At 39.6% G+C, this 19,664-nt stretch overlaps 1 protein-coding gene across 1 annotated transcript; it reads left to right on the forward strand.

The window, feature by feature from the left end:
* Window positions 1-5,329: 5,329 nt before the first annotated feature.
* TDRD15 (tudor domain containing 15) lies at window positions 5,330-15,491 on the forward strand. Its single transcript, XM_060786989.2, has 3 exons — window positions 5,330-11,386; window positions 12,262-12,342; window positions 14,998-15,491. Exons 1-2 carry the CDS (start codon window positions 5,330-5,332, stop codon window positions 12,310-12,312), a joined length of 6,108 nt encoding a protein of 2,035 aa, XP_060642972.2. The 3' UTR covers window positions 12,313-12,342; window positions 14,998-15,491.
* Window positions 15,492-19,664: the final 4,173 nt, after the last annotated feature.

The raw sequence follows: 19,664 nt of genomic DNA on the forward strand, positions 1-19,664 counted from the left end.
AGAAATCCTAACAGCTGGGGTTTCTGGGCGTTGTAGGCCAAAACACGTGGGGAACCACAGCTTGAGAACCATTGCTGTAGAATCAGTGCATTTCGACGCCACCTCAACTGCCATAGCTCAATCCTGGGGAGTTCTGGGAGTTGTAGTTATACCAAATTTGAAAGAGAGAGTGCCAAGGCCTACCCAAACTGCAACTCCCAGAATCCCACAACATTCAGAGCCCTATATCCCAGAATAGCAAGGCAGAAAAAAACCACGTTTTCTGCTTTGAACTGGGTTATCTGAAGGCCCTTCCACACAGCCCTATATCCCAGAATATTAAGGCAGAAAAACCCACGTTTTCTGCTTTGAACTGGGTTATCTGAAGGCCCTTCCACACAGCCCTATATCCCAGAATATTAAGGCAGAAAAACCCACGTTTTCTGCTTTGAACTGGGTTATCTGAAGGCACTTCCACACAGCCCTATATCCCAGAATAGCAAGGCAGAAAAGCCCAAGTGTTCTGCTTTGAACTGGGTTATCTGAATGCCCTTCCACACAGCCCTATATCCCAGAATATTAAGGCAGAAAAACCCACGTTTTCTGCTTTGAAATGGGTTATCTGAAGGCACTTCCACACAGCCCTATATCCCAGAATAGCAAGGCAGAAAAACGCACGTTTTCTGCTTTGAACTGGGTTTTCTGAAGGCCCTCCCACACAGCCCTGTATCCCAGAATATTAAGGCAGAAAAACCCACGTTTTCTGCTTTGAAATGGGTTATCTGAAGGCACTTCCACACAGCCCTATATCCCAGAATAGCAAGGCAGAAAAACGCACGTTTTCTGCTTTGAACTGGGTTATCTGAAGGCCCCTCCACACAGCCCTGTATCCCAGAATATTAAGGCAGAAAAACCCACGTTTTCTGCTTTGAACTGGGTTATCTGAAGGCCCTTCCACACAGCCCTATATCCCAGAATAGCAAGGCAGAAAAACCCACGTTTTCTGCTTTGAACTGATTATCTGAAGGCCCTTCCACACAGCCCTGTATCCCAAAATATTAAGGCAGAAAAACCCACATTTTCTGCTTTGAACTGGGTTATCTGAAGGCCCTTCCACACAGCCCTATATCCCAGAATCACAAGGCAGAAAAACCCACATTTTCTGCTTTAAACTGGGTTATCTGAAGGCCCTTCCACACAGCCCTATATCCCAAAATATTAAGGCAGAAAAACCCACATTTTCTGCTTTGAACTGGGTTATCTGAAGGCTCTTCCACACAGCCCTATATCCCAGAATCGCATGGCAGAAAAACCCACGTTTTCTGCTTTGAACTGGGTTATCTGAAGGCCCTTCCACACAGCCCTATATCCCAGAATATTAAGGCAGAAAAACCCACGTTTTCTACTTTGAACTGGGTTATCCGAAGGCCCTTCCACACAGCCCTATATCCCAGAATAGCAAGGCAGAAAAACCCACGTTTTCTGCTTTGAACTGGGTTATCTAAAGGCCCTTCCACACCGCCCTATATCGCACAATATTAAGGCAGAAAAACCCACATTTTCTGCTTTGAACTGGGTTATCTGAAGGCCCTTCCACACAGCCCTATATCCCAGAATATTAAGGCAGAAAAACCCACGTTTTCTGCTTTGAACTGGGTTATCTGAAGGCCCTTCCACACAGCCCTATATCCCAGAATATTAAGGCAGAAAAACCCACGTTTTCTGCTTTGAACTGGGTTATCTGAAGGCCCTTCCACACAGCCCTATATCCCAGAATATTAAGGCAGAAAAACCAACATTTTCTGCTTTGAACTGGGTTATCTGAAGGCCCTTCCACACAGTCCTATATCCCAGAATAGCATGGCAGAAAAACCAACATTTTCTGCTTTGAACTGGGTTATCTAAAGGCCCTTCCACACAGCCCTATATCCCAGAATATTAAGGCAGAAAAACCCACGTTTTCTGCTTTGAACTGGGTTATCTGAAGGCCCTTCCACACAGCCCTGTATCCCAGAATAGCAAGGCAGAAAAACCCACGTTTTCTGCTTTGAACTGGGTGATCTGAAGGCCCTTCCACACAGCCCTATATCCCAGAATAGCAAGGCAGAAAAACCCACGTTTTCTGCTTTGAACTGGGTTATCTGAAGGCCCTTCCACACAGCCCTATATCCCAGAATAGCAAGGCAGAAAAACCCACATTTTCTGCTTTGAACTGGGTTATCTGAAGGCCCTTCCACACAGCCCTATATCCCAGAATAGCAAGGCAGAAAAACCCACATTTTCTGCTTTGAACTGGGTTATTTGAAAGCCCTTCCACACAGCCCTATATCCCAGAATATAAAGGCAGAAAAACCCACATTTTCTGCTTTGAACTGGGTTTTCTGAAGTCCCTTCCACACAGCCCTATATCCCAGAATCGCAATGCAGAAAAACCCACATTTTCTACTTTGAACTGGGTTATCTGAAGGCCCTTCCACACAGCCCTATATCCCAGAATCGCAATGCAGAAAAACCCACATTTTCTGCTTTGAACTGGGTTATCTAAAGGCCCTTCCACACAGCCCTATATCCCAGAATAGCAAGGCAGAAAACCCCACATTTTCAATGTGGATTTTAGACAGTTATGTGGAAGGGGCCTCAGTTAAAGGGATGTCAGACAACAGTGGAGTCAGTGGTTCCCAAACTGTGGCCCTCCAGCTGTTTTGGACTGCACATCCCATCATCCCTTATTGACCCAGCAGGTCTGGGAATTGGAAGCCAAAAACTCCTGGAGGTTTTCCCAAACGTTGGGAAAGCTACACTGTAGAAGGGATGCCATGTGATATCACTTCTTGCTCAGGGCCCTTCCACACACCCTATATCCCAGAATATCAAGGCAGAAATTCCCACATTATCTGAGTGTGGATTCAGATAACCCAGTTCCCTTCCACACAGCTGAATAAAATCCCACATCATCCACCTTGAACTGGGATATTTGGCTGTGTGGACTCAGAAAACCCAGTTCAAAGCAGATATTGTGGGATTTTTTTTGCCTTGATATTCTGGGATATAGGGCTGTGTGGAAGGGCCTTCGGTGTTATAGGAACCCGGTATGTGTAGTTTGCTGAAGCACCATTTGGCAGAGAAGGCCAATGGCCTTGCAAAATTACAATCCCTGTGACTCCACAGCATTTCAAGTGGTGCCACGTTGTATTAAGCCTACAGTGGATGCACCTATAGAGGCTGTCAGGGCCTTATCACAGTGCACTCGACTCCCAAAGTTTGTGTTTTCAGTGTTTGTTTGTTTGTTTTTATTTGTTTGGAAGGACTTTATTTCTCATAATTTCTGACAATTGGCCAAGATAGCAGGGGCCCCTTCCACACAGTTGTATAAAATACCACATTTTCTGCTTTGAACTGGGATATATGGCAGTGTAGACTTAGATAACCCAGTCCAAAGCAGATATTGTGGGTTTCTGCCTTGATATTCTGGGTGATTTGGGTGTCTGGAAGGGCCCTGGGGCTTTTGAGAGTTGGGGCTCTTCACTAAAATACAATGTCGCTTTAAATGCCATAACTGTAAACTGAGGTTCATGTTTTTATACTAGACTAGCTGTCCCCCGCCATGGGTTGCTGTGACTTAGCCTGGTGATCTGGAAAATAAAGTAACGAGAAAGTATTGGTTTCTAATATATGTAATTTCTTTATGCTTGTGAGTAAACAGTATTTCTTGTTGTTTCTTTGTCAGTGTTGATGTGGAGATTGTCTGGTAAGGCCTGAGAGTTCATTGGCTGGGAACACTAACTCCCCCTCCCCCTTAACTTCCAATCCCAGGATTCCATAGGTCGTTCCCATGGCAATTAAAATACCCTGCCATATAACATCCGGATTATCTGCTTTAAACTGGACAATAGACTCACGTAATCCAGTTCAAAGCAAATCCAGTTCAGAGTAGATAATGTAGATTTTGTGTGGCAGGGCAGAAGGGGCCTATTTTAATTGATATTCTGGATTATATGGCAGTGTAGAAGGGTCCTTCTACACTGCCATATAAAATCCAGATTATATGATTTGAACCAGATTATATGGCAGTTTAGACTCACATAATCCAGTTCAAAGCAGATACTGTGGATTCTCTGCTTTGATAATCTCGATTATATGGCTGTGTAGAAGGGGTCTAAAATAAAAGCTGGATCGACACTGCCCTATATTCCAGGATCTTATCACAATTATTTTATTATCCCACATTATCTGGCAGTGCAGGCTCATGTAACCAAGTTCAAAGCAGATAATCTGGGATCAGATCCTGGCTTATAGAGCAGTGTAGATGAAGCCAGAGTCTCAGGATAGTGTGACAAGGCCTTTGGGGTTACCCGAAATCATTGCATGTATCCAAAGGGTCCTCTCTTTATGTTGATTCTCTCCATAATCTATTTTGCCCTATCTTGGAAGCTGAACTGGGTTAGCATAGTTAGTGCTTGGAAAGGAGACTGCTTCAAGGGCTGTGGATTATATTTCAGATGAAGGAACTGGGAAAACCAAATTTCTGAGTGTTCCTTCCACACAGCCATATAACTATAACCCAGAATATTAGGGCAGATAATCCACAATATCTGCTTTGAACTGGATTATCTGAGTCCACACTGCCATATAATCCAGTTCAATGTAAATTTTATACAGTTGTGTGGAAGGGGCCTAAGAAAACCCTATTACATTCTCAAAGTTGCCACAAATCAACAGGCAACTTGAAGGCACATATTCACACACACCAGTCCTCCCATGGTTTTCCCCTTGACTTTCTCCATTTTTATATAAAATTATAGCATCACCACACAATATAGATATATTTTTGGGCAAGAGGCTAGTTAATTCAATGCCACAAATTGGGTGACTTTGGGTATTTGTCCCATTCTTGAAGTTTTGTTGTACTTTCTCGTTTCTTGCAGCAAAGGCCTGGCCATGAAGAGCTTTGGGCTTGTGTCCTATAAGATAAATATAATTTTTCGAATTTCTTAAAATATAAAATAAATCAAAAGTGAAAAATAAGTCTTCACAAGATTTCCTGACCATCCTCACTGCTGCATCACAGCAGTGTGATTTTGATGTATTTTGCCAGGAAAACATTCAGACCTCTGAGAACAGGTTATGCAATATAGACAAGAGATATTCTATGTCAATAAAAGATTCGTAGTGAAATATTTCATTGCATGTATTAAAATTAATATGAGTCTGTGGAAGAGGTGTTACTGCTGTTTAGAGTTGATGGATCTAAGTTAGACGGAACTTGGGCACTGTTAAAGGCAGTCCTGATTTTTTAAAAATGTTATTGATTATGTCACATTTTGTGTTTTTTTTTTTTTTTGCAGTTGAAATGGATTCATCTTTTTCAACAAAATTTCTAGAGGTAGACGTGAAGATTACTGACATATACTACCACCCAAATGAAGTTCTTGTGAAATTTCAAGGGCAGTATTACACAGAATGTGAGATTGACTACCACATTCTGCAAAGTGAAATTCAGCAGGTGCCAAAGGTGAAAGAAAGCATTGGCACTGGTGAGGCTTGTTTAGTCGAAGACCCGAAGTCTGGAAAATGGTCCAGGGGAAGAGTAGTACAAAAAAAGATCTATACCTATGAGGTATTTCTGATAGACAGTGGGAGAGTATTGACAGTTCATGAAAGTCACATTGCTTCTGCCACTGATGAGCTATTTCAACTGCCTCCAAAGATGGTTTTGGGCATTTTTGCAAATGTGCTACCAGCTGATGAGAAATGGACTCCAAAAGCTTTCAATTACTTTTCAGCATTCAGAAACATGCGGATTAAAGGCCAAATACAAGCCATCCTTCCACATCAAACATTTCTCCTCGATGTGCCAAAAATAACCAGTGATGTTGTTGACCTGAAATTGGGAAAAGTTGTTGATGGAGATACATTCTGTCTTATTGTACAAATGTTAACTGAATTTCCAAAGGAGTCTCTTTGTAAACAAATGCCAGATTTACTGCAGCAGAAATACACACAGCCAGACTCTGTATTATTCAGTGCTGGAACTGAACCAGAACAAATTCTGCAAAGTCTTCAGCCACTCTTATCTGTTGATAAGATGGAGAAAGTAAAAATAACCGTGGCAGTCAGTCCAAGTAAATTTTACTGCCAGTTGCTGAGACAGAAGATGGAGCTGGATATGTTGGCAACACGCATGTCTTCCTTTTATGAATCTCTTAGCACAGAAAGTGATCTCTCCTTTGAGAGTCTTGGAGTCCTTTGTGCAGCAAGACGAAAAAATGGTCAGTGGCACAGAGGGGTGATACAGCAGCTACTTCCTGATAACAAAGTGAAGGTGTGGTTTATGGATTTTGGCAGCTGTGAAGCTGTACCACCCAATTACCTTTTGAAGCTTCAACCCGAATTCATTTCCATGCCTGGGTTTTCATTCACTTGTGCACTCTCGTGTCTCAATGATCAGGAAGAATCTGTAAGACATAATCAACTAGAAATTTTTAAGGAGACACTGTTAAGGCAAAGTCCTGTTTATGTCCAGATTGATCTTTTCAACGTTGAGGAATGCTTGTATTATGTTACTTTGCATAAACATCATGTAATGAATACTGAACACCTGTCATGGGAAGATAATGTGGTCCCACAGTGTTGTCCTGTTAACAAGGAACCCTTTTACACATGCAGGGACACAACTTCTGGGGGAAGCCTTGCATTTTCTGAATGTAGTTTTAAGAATACCATAGAGTCAGGACATTCTTCAGATGAAAGGGACTCTCCTTTAGTATGCTCGCCTTCGAAAATGTCTTTCAAGACAGCAGAAATGGAAATAGAGTCTGACTGTCTTGCCTTTACAGTGCATGTTTTGAATCCATCAAGATTCTGGGTTCAAACTAATGATTGTCGAGATCCATTTGAAGCATTGATGAAAAAAATAGCAGATGCATATGATGCAGATGAAACGGATGATAAAATTTTGGAAAACCCAGAACCTGGAAAGCTGTGCTGTGCCCGGTCTGGTCAAGATAAGCATTTTTACAGGGCTGTTATCACAGAAGTGAAAAACAGAAGTGTTGATGTTAGTTTTTTGGATTTTGGGAACACTGAAATAGTGCCTCTTTGTGATGTGAGAATTTTGCTCCCTGAGCTTCAGGAATTACCAGCTTTAGCCATATATTGTTCCCTTGCTAATGCAGTTTCAATTGAAGGCATATGGCTGAATAAAGATAGTGACTATTTTGCAAACATTGTGACAGGCAAACTACTCACACTCCACCCCATTGAAAAAAAAGGAAATCAGTACATTGTCCATGTACGGTGTGGGAATGGCCCAGAGCAAGATGATGTTCTCAAACTTATGGTTCAGGCTGGACATGCAGGATGGGAAGTAAAACAGCATCCATTGCTGAAAGCAATCAGTGTTTACCCAGAACAGGAACCAAAACATAACATTAGAAGAGCAAATTTTAAATCTTGTACTCAGGAGAACAAAATTGTGACATGTAACAGTGCTGGTCAGAATGAGAAATTATTGAATATTGATCACGCCATCAAAGAGTCTGGTTTTAGTTCAACGCAGACAGAAAGCTCACTTTATAATAAATGTGGAAGAAAATTTGAGAAAACTGACATTCAGAAGCCTTATAAAGAGTTTATATTTGAACCAGGAACTGTACTTGATGTGGTGTGTTCTCATAGTTTTTCACCAGGTCACTTTTCATGTCAGATCAAGAATAAATTGCCAGAGCTAAATAACTTGATGGAGCAAATTCAACGTCATTATAATGCTCAAAACACCCCATATGAAAATGGACACATTGCCTGTGTTGTGAAACATTCTCAGAATGGAAAGTGGTACAGAGCTGCAGTATTGAAACATTTATCAACAACTGAAGTTAATGTTGTATTTGTAGACTATGGCAACTGGGAAAAAGTTTTGGTGAAAGACCTTCAAGCTATTCTTCCAGATTTTCTGACACTGGAATGTCAAGCATTCACATGTTGTCTTAATATAGTTAGCAAATCCTTAATCTTTGATCCATTCAACTGGACTGAGGAGGTATATAGCGATTTCCAACATTTTGTCTCATCTTCCAATGAGCTACTGACTTGTACAATTGCTGCGCTAATGATGAGTCCCCATGGTCTATATTATGTGGTTGAGTTGCGGACTCCATTTGCTAGTATACAGCAGTTTCTCATAGGACGCAGTCACATACAGTTCAACTCCTTTGAATGTACAAGATCACTCACACCATTTCTCTCATTGTACAGTTTCTACTATTCACTTTTTAATATAAAAATTGGAAATGAAGAGGAGGTGTTTGTAAGCCATATATGCAGCCCTACAGAATTCTGTTGCCAGCTTACTAGAAATGCAGAGGATATAGACAAGCTGTTGAAAAAGGTTACAGAGATTATCCAAATGACAAATGGTACACACAAAATAAGAACAAAGATATGCTTGGCCAAGTATTTTGAAGATGGCCTCTTCTACAGAGCTTTAGCATTTCCCGTGAAATCATCAGATTACTGTCAAGTTTACTTTGTGGACTTTGGAAATAAACAGTTAGTTGCCAAAAATGATTTGGTTGCTATTCCAGAACATGCTTCAGAATTACTCTTTGCCCCTATGCAAGCTATTCGGTGTTATCTCTCAGATTTAAAAGATACAGAAATCCCAGTTGAAATAAACAAGTGGTTTGAAAAGAATTACTTGAGCAAAAATCTTAAAGCAGTGATAGTATCTAAAGAATCTGATGGGCAGCTTGCTGTGGAATTGTATGATAAAGATCTACAAATAAATAGGAAGATCAAAGAATTATTAAAGCAAAATAAGGGTGACAAGGACCTAAAAGTTATAAGCAGGGGTAGAGAAAAGTCTGCCACGAAGAAGAAAATGATACCTGAAGTAAAGTTAAATGCAAATCAAGCAAACGTCAAAAATAAAGTTAAAATGAACACAAGATCAGAAAACAGTGCTAGTGTTGAGAAATTAAGTACATTTGGAGAAGAAATCATTGTCCTTAAGAAACAGCCTGTAAAGCTCCCAGTAAACTCAAAAAAGGCAGATATCTTGGTTCAAGCAATTGATCACCCTAATAACAAATTAGCTGTGAATGAAAATAAGACTACTGAATCACTTGTACTGACATTAAGCCCATCTGAACAAGAAAGGAGTAGCGCTTGTAGGCCAAAGTACTCTAGTCTTAAGCAAGATCCTATTCAAACAAATTCCAAAATTTTAGGTTACATTTCCTTTGTAACAAGTCCATTAAGTTTCTATGTTCATTGTGCAGAGCATGAAGATATGATTGTGCACCTTGCTGAGAAACTGAATGAAGGCAAGCTGGCTCTAGAGCCAGAGACAGTTGCTGATCTTGAGATAGGTGATGTTGTTTTAGCAGAGTATCAACTTGACTGTTGCATATATAGAGCTGTTATTAAAGAGATTAAATCAGAAGAGTGTTTTGAAGTAGAGTTTATTGATTATGGTAACACATCAACAGTGAGTTCATCAAAAATCTTTAAGATGGAAAAGGATTTCTTACATTTTCCAAGACTCAGTATACATTGTTTTCTTAGCAAAGCCAAAGATAAAAGCTGGAGTAGTGATGCTGCTGCCTACTTGTCCAGTAAAGTAGATGATCAGCAGCTTGTATTTGAATTTTTGCAACAGCATGACCAACAGTGGGAGATCAATGTGTTCTGTAATGGTGTATCTATTATAAGTGAGTTAATGCAAATAGAAGCCAGCATAAGTTTACAGAAAATACCTGTGCCAAGTCATCAGATCACAGATATGTGGGAAAGTCTGTCTCAAATTCCCTACCAAAAAATAAAACCTGGGCAGAAAGAAATAGGTGAAATACAGTTTATGACAAGAAATGGAAACTTCTATGTAATATTGAAAAAGGATGCACAAATACTTGCTGATTTAGATGTGATGGCTGCTCAGGATGCTAGGGAGAACTTTTTACTTGCAGAAGAAAACATTGCAGAAGGATTAGAATGCCTGACAAAATCTCAGGAAACCTTGAAATGGTATCGCTCTGAAGTTGTTAAAAGAATTTCAAATGAGCATATGTTGGTATTTTTCATGGATTTGGGAAAACTTGAAGTGGTGTCAGTACATGATGTACGGATGTTGAGTGGCAAGATCAGAAGTGTCCCAAGGAATGCGGTGCTTTGCAGATGGATTTGGATAGAAAATGTAGGCGGTCTGTTTTATGAGACTATGGCATCCATTTTGAAACATCATATTTTCACATTCTTATTTCTTAAATACATAGAATTGGCTTCTATTTGGGAAGTAGACATTTTAATAGATGAGATTCTGCTTTTGGAGTATTGGAGTCAACACATTTTGCATAGCTCTTTAGAAGGATCCAATATATCAGAAAATTTACTGGTGGATAAAACAGTACCAGACTTGTCATTCAGACGACATTTAATTGCTTGGGCATCATTCCAGGTGAATCAACAGTATGCTGGATTTGTCACATCAGTCACTGACCCCTCAGATTTCTGCATTCAGTTAGAAGATTCCTTTAAAGATTTCAAAACATTGTTTATGCTACTGTCCAGCCTTCCAGAAAACTTGGCAACTATGCCAGAGGAGTTCATTGTTCCTGGTGTCTGTTGTTTGATAAAGACTGAGGCTGATGCAGAATGGAATCGAGTTGAAGTTTCTGAGGTCTCAAAAGTTTCCAATACTTTAATACTTACTTTTGTTGATGATGGATTATCAGATTCCATTCCTATCTCTGATATCCACAAGTTGAAAATTATCCCAGAAAATCTTATTAGCTTACCACGATTAACTTATCCTTCCTGTTTATTTGGAATCTCACCTGCTGGTGGAAATGACTGGAATTATGATGCAAAACTTAAAATTATAGAATTTTTTGAGAGAAAAGATCTCACATTCCAGTTCAGTCAGCACCATCATGGACTAAAATTAGGGGTAGATGTTTTCTGCGGGCAGGACAACGCAGCAGACACATTGGTTGCTTCTGGTTGTGCAGTGTATACTAAAACAGCTTCTTTTGAGTCAGTTCATTGTGCAAACACTGACTTCCTGAACTCACAAAATCTTTGTGACCTGTCTCAGGCACCTGGTCGGAAGAGCTCTAATGCAGAAAGTGTATTGTCAGATCTACAAAAAAAAGATTTGCCTTTCAAATGTGTTGCTGATGAAATTTCAAGAAAGAAACCTTCCAAAAAACAACATTCTAAGAAAAAAAGAGACCAGAAGACATTATCATGTGATAACAGAAGAAGCAATGGAATTTGCTTTAATTATGACAAAAGTGTAGTTGACAATGGTTGTGACAGAAATGAAGCTGCTGTTTCTGAACTGACTCTCAAGATTGCAGAGATACAGATTCACGAAGAGAGCCAAACACATAAATACTTAATGAGAGAGGTCAGTTTCAAATGTTTCTTAAAATAGCTTTTGCTCCTTTTGCCCATTTTAGTTGCCAGCTCTGGAGAATTGTTTCTCAAGTTTATCTGTACAGTGGTTTTCACCTTTGGGTCCCCAGATGTTTTGGCCTTTATCTCCCAGAATTCCTAACAACTGGTAAACTGGCTGGGATTTCTGGGAGTTGTAGGCCAAAACACCTGGGGACTCACACAGCTTGAGAACCACAAGAGCAGTCGAAAGTGGTGCTGAATGCAATTTGCTATATTGATATATGGATTGTACCAAATTCCCAGATAATAGCTAGGTAGATTGTGTGTGAGATAGTAAGAGACAGACAAGACAGAATTTATAGCATAACATGGAAAGGGTAGGGACAGTTGAACCCAACTTATATATGGCCATTGATTTTTTAAATATTACTTCTAATAGTGTCTCCAAGGCTTAATCCATACTGGCATATAATGCAGTTTCAGAATGCAGTTAAACTGCATTATATGTCAGTGTAGATGGGACCTAAGTATTCACAGGACTTTGCACAGGATAGGCTAGGGATGGGTTGAAAGTAGATTAGGGTATACTTTGCTAAGATATGTAATTGTAAAACAACAGATTTGTTGCTTGCAGTTGAACTGTATCAATAACAAAATGTGTTTGGGGCAGTTCAAGAATGGACATTGTTGTGAAAGGACTGAGCTCAGTTTAATTTTAATTCTGTAATCATTTTCTCTGCTCAGAATGATCTCGGGAGAACCTTGTTCTTTAATGCTAACAGTGTCCACTTGGTCTGGAATGAAACATTAATTCAGAAGGCCTGAGCGCTTTCCCCTCTCTTTTCCATATACAACACTTTTTAATTTCTCTCCTCTACTTTGCAGGAATCTATCCAAGTGCCTACAGACAGGTTCTCTGGAAGTTTTTATTTATGAACACTACCTTAGACATTAAGGATAAACAAGGTAGGTTTAAGAAAATAGAACTAAACAGCAAGATCTAGTTTGTTTACAACAGTGGTTCCCAACCTCTTTTTGACCAGAGCCTACTTTGACCAGGGCCCACTTGAACAGGGCCCACTTTGAACAGGCACCACTCTCCAGCATTAGTACCAAAAGGGGCAGGACCGGTTAGCTCTATGGAAAAGAGCGGAAATAAAATAAGTAAAATAAAATAAATAAAGAGGAAGGAGCTTTGTGGACCGGAATTTCGTTCTTGTGGCCCACCACTGCTGGGCTGCGACCCACAGGTTGAGAATCACTGGTTTAGAAGCATACCCTGATTCTTTTTGAAAAATTATTTTGTGATATTTATTTATTTATTACTTGCACTTATTAACCGTCGCTCTCAGCCCTAGGGCGACTCAAAACCTTTTTTTTTCTTTGTGTGTAAACAAGTGTGGCTTGTGCCTTTGTTTATATATTTTTCTCTCAGTGATTTTCTTTCCAGGTAAAAACCTGGCTGAAAGGATTTGCAGTATTAGAAACACATAATCATTTTGGACATGAGTCAACTGTTTTACAGGGAAAAATGCCAATGTTGCTGTGTAAATATTCCAGCATACTCCTAAGATTTTAAGACAAAGATCAATGAACTTGAAATCAGTATGAAGTATTGCTGCCGTTTTTTGTTCCATTGTATTTTATTCTTCCTGACTTAATTGTGCTGTTTATCAGTTAGCTGAATATTGATTTGTTTTTGAAAGAATAGAGGAAGGGAATGCCATATTTGTTTCTGACTGCCTTCTGTGACATTGGTGGACAAAGGCTAATATTTTTTTAAAACCCCTAATGATGGTTGGTAATTGTCTATACTTTTAGAAATGCAAAATAAAAATAAACTAGTTTATGAAACACACCAGTACATTGTACTTGATAGAAATACTGTGATAGGCTGTCACTGAAGATGGAATTTCTTGTATATTTATTTATTTATTTATTTACGGCGCTTATATGCCACCCTTCTCACCCCGAAGGGGACTCAGAGCGGCTTACAATATATATTTTCATACAATATATTATATTATTAGCAAAGTACAATATCAGTATATATTACTATATTGCACTATACCATTATATTGTAATATTATTAGTAATATTACATGTAATTAAATATATAATTATAATTATAATATTGAATTATTATTACTAGTATTATATTGTATTACATTATAATATTATAAATATTATATGTATATACAATATACTATATTATATTATTAGTAAAGACAAGATGGCAGTGTCTTCTGCTCCCCTCTGTCTTCTCTCTGGCCAGAGCAGCCGTTGGTGCCAGAAGGGGGAGGGGCCTCTCAAGTGATGATATAGGCAGAAGACAAGATGGCAGTGTCTTCTGCTCCCCTCTGTCTTCTCTCTGGCCAGAGCAGCCGTTGGTGCCAGAAGGGGGAGGGGCCAAGATTATAATCTTATGTATATAAGATTACATAGGGAATGCAGCAATGAGAGAAGCATCAGCCTTTCTGTGTCTAATTCCTGTTTTTTTGTTTTTTTTTTTTTTTTGGATTTCTGCTTTAAGCACAGTTGTAGTTTACTCTTAGGTTCTGTCCTGTGTTAAGGACGTAGCCCCATGCTTTGCAAAGTGTCTTGACGTAATTGATCTGATACAATTTAACTACATTTTGACTCCTATTAACAAGTAACTTTATTACTTGTTTAAAATTTATTCTTAGTCACCACGAGTCCCTGTATTGAGAGAAAGGAGATAAAATCATAGCCACTAAATAAAATTACTGTAAAATACAGATCAAGCTACACATTCTCACATGTTTTGACATTTTAACATTCCCCTTCTTCCTCTCAGGTGACTAGGAATCATCACATGTTAACTGAGTACAGCTATTAAAAATCTAGCTACAAACATTAATGCACACAAATGTAATATATGTTGATATGTTTAGCAGTAAGAAATTGGTATGTCTTGTATACTGGGACAAAGTTTATCTAAAGTATCTAGCACATTTTATTCCATATGTGCCATGGGGAGTTCATATATTTAGTTATAAGGGAAGCCAGTGCTGAACGTTCATAAAGGCATTTTATGTGCTCCCATAAATTGTAATTTTGTAAGTTTTAGACATGCATTTATTTGTTGACTTTTTGATTGTCTTTGTGGATTTGTCCACAGCTACATTTGGAAGGGGAAGCTCCACTTAAGGCTTGATAGATTTCCATTTGAGAATACCCCCACCCCAAGCTTATTAGAGCTGGTTTACTTTTAGTTTTGTTATATAGTTACTTAATTTACTTAATTTTTTTATCTTGCTTTTCTCTTTATATTGGGACTCATGGCAGCTAGCGATAAATGTAAAATGAAAAATCCAATTAAATGGTTTTCAGCAATCCTACACACAAATGTGATACATATACCTATCTAAGGCCCTCATCACAAAGGCCCATGGATTTGCCACACAATGTGGCGAATTCTCGATGGAGGGTGTGGAGAACCCATTGCTCCACACCCTAAATTTGTGCGACTTACTCTAAACCCCATCTCACGGGGGTAAATGTTGCTCTCTGGCTTCCATTGTCCTGAAGACAACACGGGAAGTGTCACATGTTGCCTCATCACTGAGATACATATTTTGCTCTACTTTTTCCCAACAGAGCTTGGCTGGAAGTACATGTGCACTTCGTAATGGGCTTCATCCTGAAAGGAGGGAGCAAGCAGCATACGACAGGCAAAGTAGCCTATTTGATGAGGTGGTAAATCAACATGTCACACTAACTTGTGATTCATCTATCTAAATCAACATATCTCACTATTTTTTTCATTTTGAGGCACTATTTTAAACAGTGCTTCGAAATTATGAGTAGAAACTGTTGATTCTTACAATTGTACTTCATCTATAGGGATTTCCGTGCAACGAGTCTTAACTCCAAAGAAGAATATGGGCATTTGGTTCTTGTTCAGATTTCCTGTATAAACTGTGTACTGGTATAATCTCATATGACTTTAAAAATTCTGCTGTAGCTGAATATCAATTTGAAAAAAAATGTCTTAGGGCACAATTGAATGTATAAAAGCATTAGCACATAGTCCTAAAATATTTATGTTTAGCCATTATAGCTCTGCTTAAATAAAAACATTTTTTAATTTCAGTGAACTGAATTACTTACTGCAATAACAATAAAGCTATAGTAAAAGTTAAGGTTGTCTTCTTGCTTTTCATTATGACACTGTCTCTCTGCTTCTTTAGAGTTTTCTTAGTAGTAGAGATGAATAAGTAAGTATTTCAGAAATCGTGTGCTGTAAATTTAATGAGGTCTTAAGGAGTCAAGAAGGTGGGTAATCTGTTCTATTGCCATATGGCCCAGAATATATAATAAGATAGGCATTTTTGTTATAATTGTGGATGCTATTTTAACACTAAGAGCAGGATGGAATTGGCCTTGACTTTTTTTTTATCAGTGATGTGTACTTAAACATTGATGCATAAGTCCCTGTGGGAATTCAAGGACCAACATCTGGTGTGTGTCTGTACTAGATAAGATACAGTGCAAGGCATGTTTTAAAAATAATTTGCATCCCATTTTCTCTTCACAAAAGTAGGTCATAGAATACAGCTATACCCACAATATGTAAATACAAAATTGCAGAAGGAAACAAGACAATAATAATTCCTTTCAAGCACATCGAGTACACAACAGTAAATAGTAGTTCAACAATTCAAAGATTGGTTGAAATGATGTTTCAATTAGTCAAAGGCTTTCTGAAAGGAATATTTTAAATATTTAAGGAAAATGTTAGTTGCTTGTTGACTTATGGTGACCCTATGGATTTCATAGGGTTTCCTCTAGACAAAAAGTGCTCAGGTTGTTTTTCCAGTTCCTTTGTCTGAAATACCATCTATAGCAGCGCTTCTCAACCTGTGGTTGCAAGGGGGTTTCAGAGGGGTCGCCAAAGACCATCAGAAAACATATATTTCTGATGGTTTTAGGAACCCCTTTGGCAGAGAAGGCTGAAGATCTCTGCTTGTCTTTCTCTTCCTTTTTTAAAAACAGATGGCGCTTTGAGCTGCCCGAGAACTGAGAAAAGCGGTATATAAATAGAGTAAATAAATAAATCCTCCCACCAAAAGTCCTCCTACTGTGATTGGCCAGCCTCTCAGCCAAGTGGAAGGCTGTTTCTGAGACACCTAGCAGGGAGGGGAGAGCAGACATGCTTGGCACATGACAGCATAGTGCGCATATGCACAAGTGAGAATGTGTGAGGCTGGAGGAAGGCTTGCACTAGCATGGGGATTCTGTGTAGGAAGTTTGGCCCAATTCTATCATTGGTGGGGTCAGAATGCTCTTTGATTGTAGGTGAACTATAAATTCCAACAACTATAACCCCAAAATGTCAAGATCTATTTTCCCCAAACTCCACTGGTGTTCACATTTGGGCATATTAAGTATTCGTTCCAAGTTTGGTTTAGATCTATCATTGTTTGAGTCCACAGTGCTCTCTGGATGTAGGTGAACTACAACTCCAAAACTCAAAGTCAATGCCTACCAAACCCTTCAAGTATTTTCTGTTGGTCGTGAGAGTTCTGTGTGCCAAGTTTGGTTCAATTCCATCGTTGGTGGAGTTCGGAATGCTCTTTGATTGTAGGTGAACTATAAATTCCAGCACCTACACCTCCCAAATGACAAAGTCAACCCTTCCCCAACCCCACCAGTATTCAATTTAGGCATATCGGGTATTTGTGCCAAATTTGGTCCAGTGAATGAAAATACACCCTGCATGTCAGATATTTACATGATGATTCATCACAGTAGAAAAACTACAGTTATGAAGTAGCAACAAAAATAATTTTATGGTTGCGGGTCACCACAACATAAGGAACTGTATTAAAGGGTCACAGCAGTACGAAGGTTGAGAAACACTGATCTATAGCATCTATTATTACATTGGTGGCTTCATCTTAGTCAGGGACGTCAAACTCATTTTCACTGAGGTCCACAGCAGCCTACTGGTTGCCTTCAAAGGGCCAGTTGCAATTGTAAGACTTATAAGTTTATGTTGCCCTGGCATTGAAAGCCTCACAGGCCCCATAAAATGATGGCCATATTCAGCCATGCATTTGGAATGCGTCATCTAAGTACTATCTGGGGCTAATCTTGATTGGATTTTGGAAGGATTTTAGGGTGTTCAAGCCCTTAAAAAGTGATACAACTGTCAAAAAGATGTTTCTCTTGATTCCTACCAAGAATAATTCATCAAGAACAGCACATGTAATAAGGCCTCTGTTAAATAAGTGTACCTGGAATTGGATACAAAAAATATTCTCCTTAAAAAACATCAGAAAATAATGGCACAATGTGTGTTGGCTGTTGTCCTTATGTTTTAACATCATACTTTAGGGACAGTGAATCCTTACAGTAGGAAATAATCCTTTGTTCACATCTAAAAAAGCTAGCACCTGCAGGGGAAGGAACTGGGATGTATTCTGTTGAGGGGCAGAAATGAAAATCTAGCTATTCTTTTCTAGAACTAAAGAAGTTAGGGAAATCCCTTTGATGTAATTCGCTACAGCTTTGAGATTGATTGCGTTGTGCATGGTTGAGCTGAGCAAGCACTCTCTTTTAAAATTATTGCTGGTTCTGAAGGAGGAGTGGTTGTCCTAAACAGTTTTTTTTAATTGTTCAAAGGAGTGATGTCACATTATTATTGGGCCACACGACCTACCCTATGATGGCAATTTGGAGCAGGCAGAGCATAAGCATGGTTGTCTGCAATGTGGCATCTGTAATTTACATTTCCCTTTCCTAGGGAGCCTGTGCTTTGGGCCAATTGGGGAGTGGCATGCAGTGGCTGAAGTTTGATTTCATTGGTTGCTAAGGCCAATCAGAATGAAAACTAGGTTTTATTCAGGCTGAGCAGAGTTCTTTTTAAGCTGGCATTCATCTTCTGAATACCAGTGCAGTAGGAGCTGAAAACGGTGCAGGGAATGACACTGGCATCAGGGGAGTCTTTGCAGAGATAATGGCTTTAAAGGACTTGCCAGAGTTGGCAGAAAGAAAGACTGCAAAGACAACATCTGTAGTGAGCTCCCAGAGGCTGAAAGCAAGGGAGTTCCAAGAGGAAGAGGTAGCAGTGATGGAATACTTGGTAGATTTGGCAAGTTGGTTAGCTCACCTAGGTGCTGTGATTGATAGGGCTACAGAAAAAGCAGAACAACTTTAATTCAATACCCTTTTTTAGGGTCTAGTCAGAGATAACCACTGGGGTGGAGGAGTGAGGGGAGAAGACTAATGGACAGTGGGTTTTATACAAAGGGAAATATAGTCCTTTCTTGCTTCTAGGCTAAAGATTACTGGACTAGTTGACCAATAAGGTAGCCCTCACCCTCTCCACATGCACTTCATAATGCACTGGATAAGACCTTCCAAGTGCAATCAAATGAGGAAGGGGTGCATAGTTCATTTGCAGGGCTTTCAGTGAGGGGAATTGTGCTCGGGCAGGACTTTGAAGGGATCCCTATTCATTCGGGGTCTAGACCGGGTATGGGCAAATTTTGGCCCTCCCAAGTGTTTTGGACTTCAACTTCCACAATTTCTAACATCTGGTAGGCTGTGAGGGATTGTGGGAGATGAAATTCAAAACACCTGGAGGGCTGAAGTTTGCCCATGCCTGGTCTAGACCCTGCTATTTTTATACTAGGGTGGTGCTCATTTTCAGATGGCGTCAGTAGCTTTAAAATAGATGGCGCTGCGGCAGCAGAATGCAGATGCCATTAGTAGCTGCTAATATGTTTGTTGAGTGTGGAGTCCTAGTGGGGACTGTTATGAGGCTGGAGAGATAGAAGCTCATGTACATTACAGTGTTTATAATTTTCTACAGGCTGTTTGTAATGTATGTTTCTTTTATTGTGCATGGTGAGCAGCAGCGGTTTGGCAGGCAGGAGGAGAGTTTACAAGAAGGGAGAGGAGAGGAACTCAATGTGATTTGGGAAAATTGGCGGGTAGGAAGAGTTTACAAGAAGGGAGGGGAGATGAGCTCTGATTTAGGAAGAACGCAAGATGCACGTGAAACAGGAAAATTCAAAGAGTGGGTATAAGAGTGCACTTTGTTAGGACTGTGGTCATGAATCTTGAAATGCTCTTCACATTAAGAAAAAGATTTCTGCGCATGGGATTCCTGGGTGGGGGGTGGAGGGGTGTGTGTGATTGGGCTGGTTCCAACTGTTGCAAATTGGTGGAAGGTGGGCCTTAAGTGGTCGACTTTAGCAGTTGTCATGACTGTTAGATCTGAGACCTAGAGTGACTGTGCCCTTAATGCACTAGTA

The sequence above is a fragment of the Anolis sagrei genome, chromosome 1, assembly GCF_037176765.1.
Source record: "Anolis sagrei isolate rAnoSag1 chromosome 1, rAnoSag1.mat, whole genome shotgun sequence".
In the NCBI taxonomy this organism is placed as follows: Eukaryota; Metazoa; Chordata; class Lepidosauria; order Squamata; family Dactyloidae; genus Anolis; species Anolis sagrei.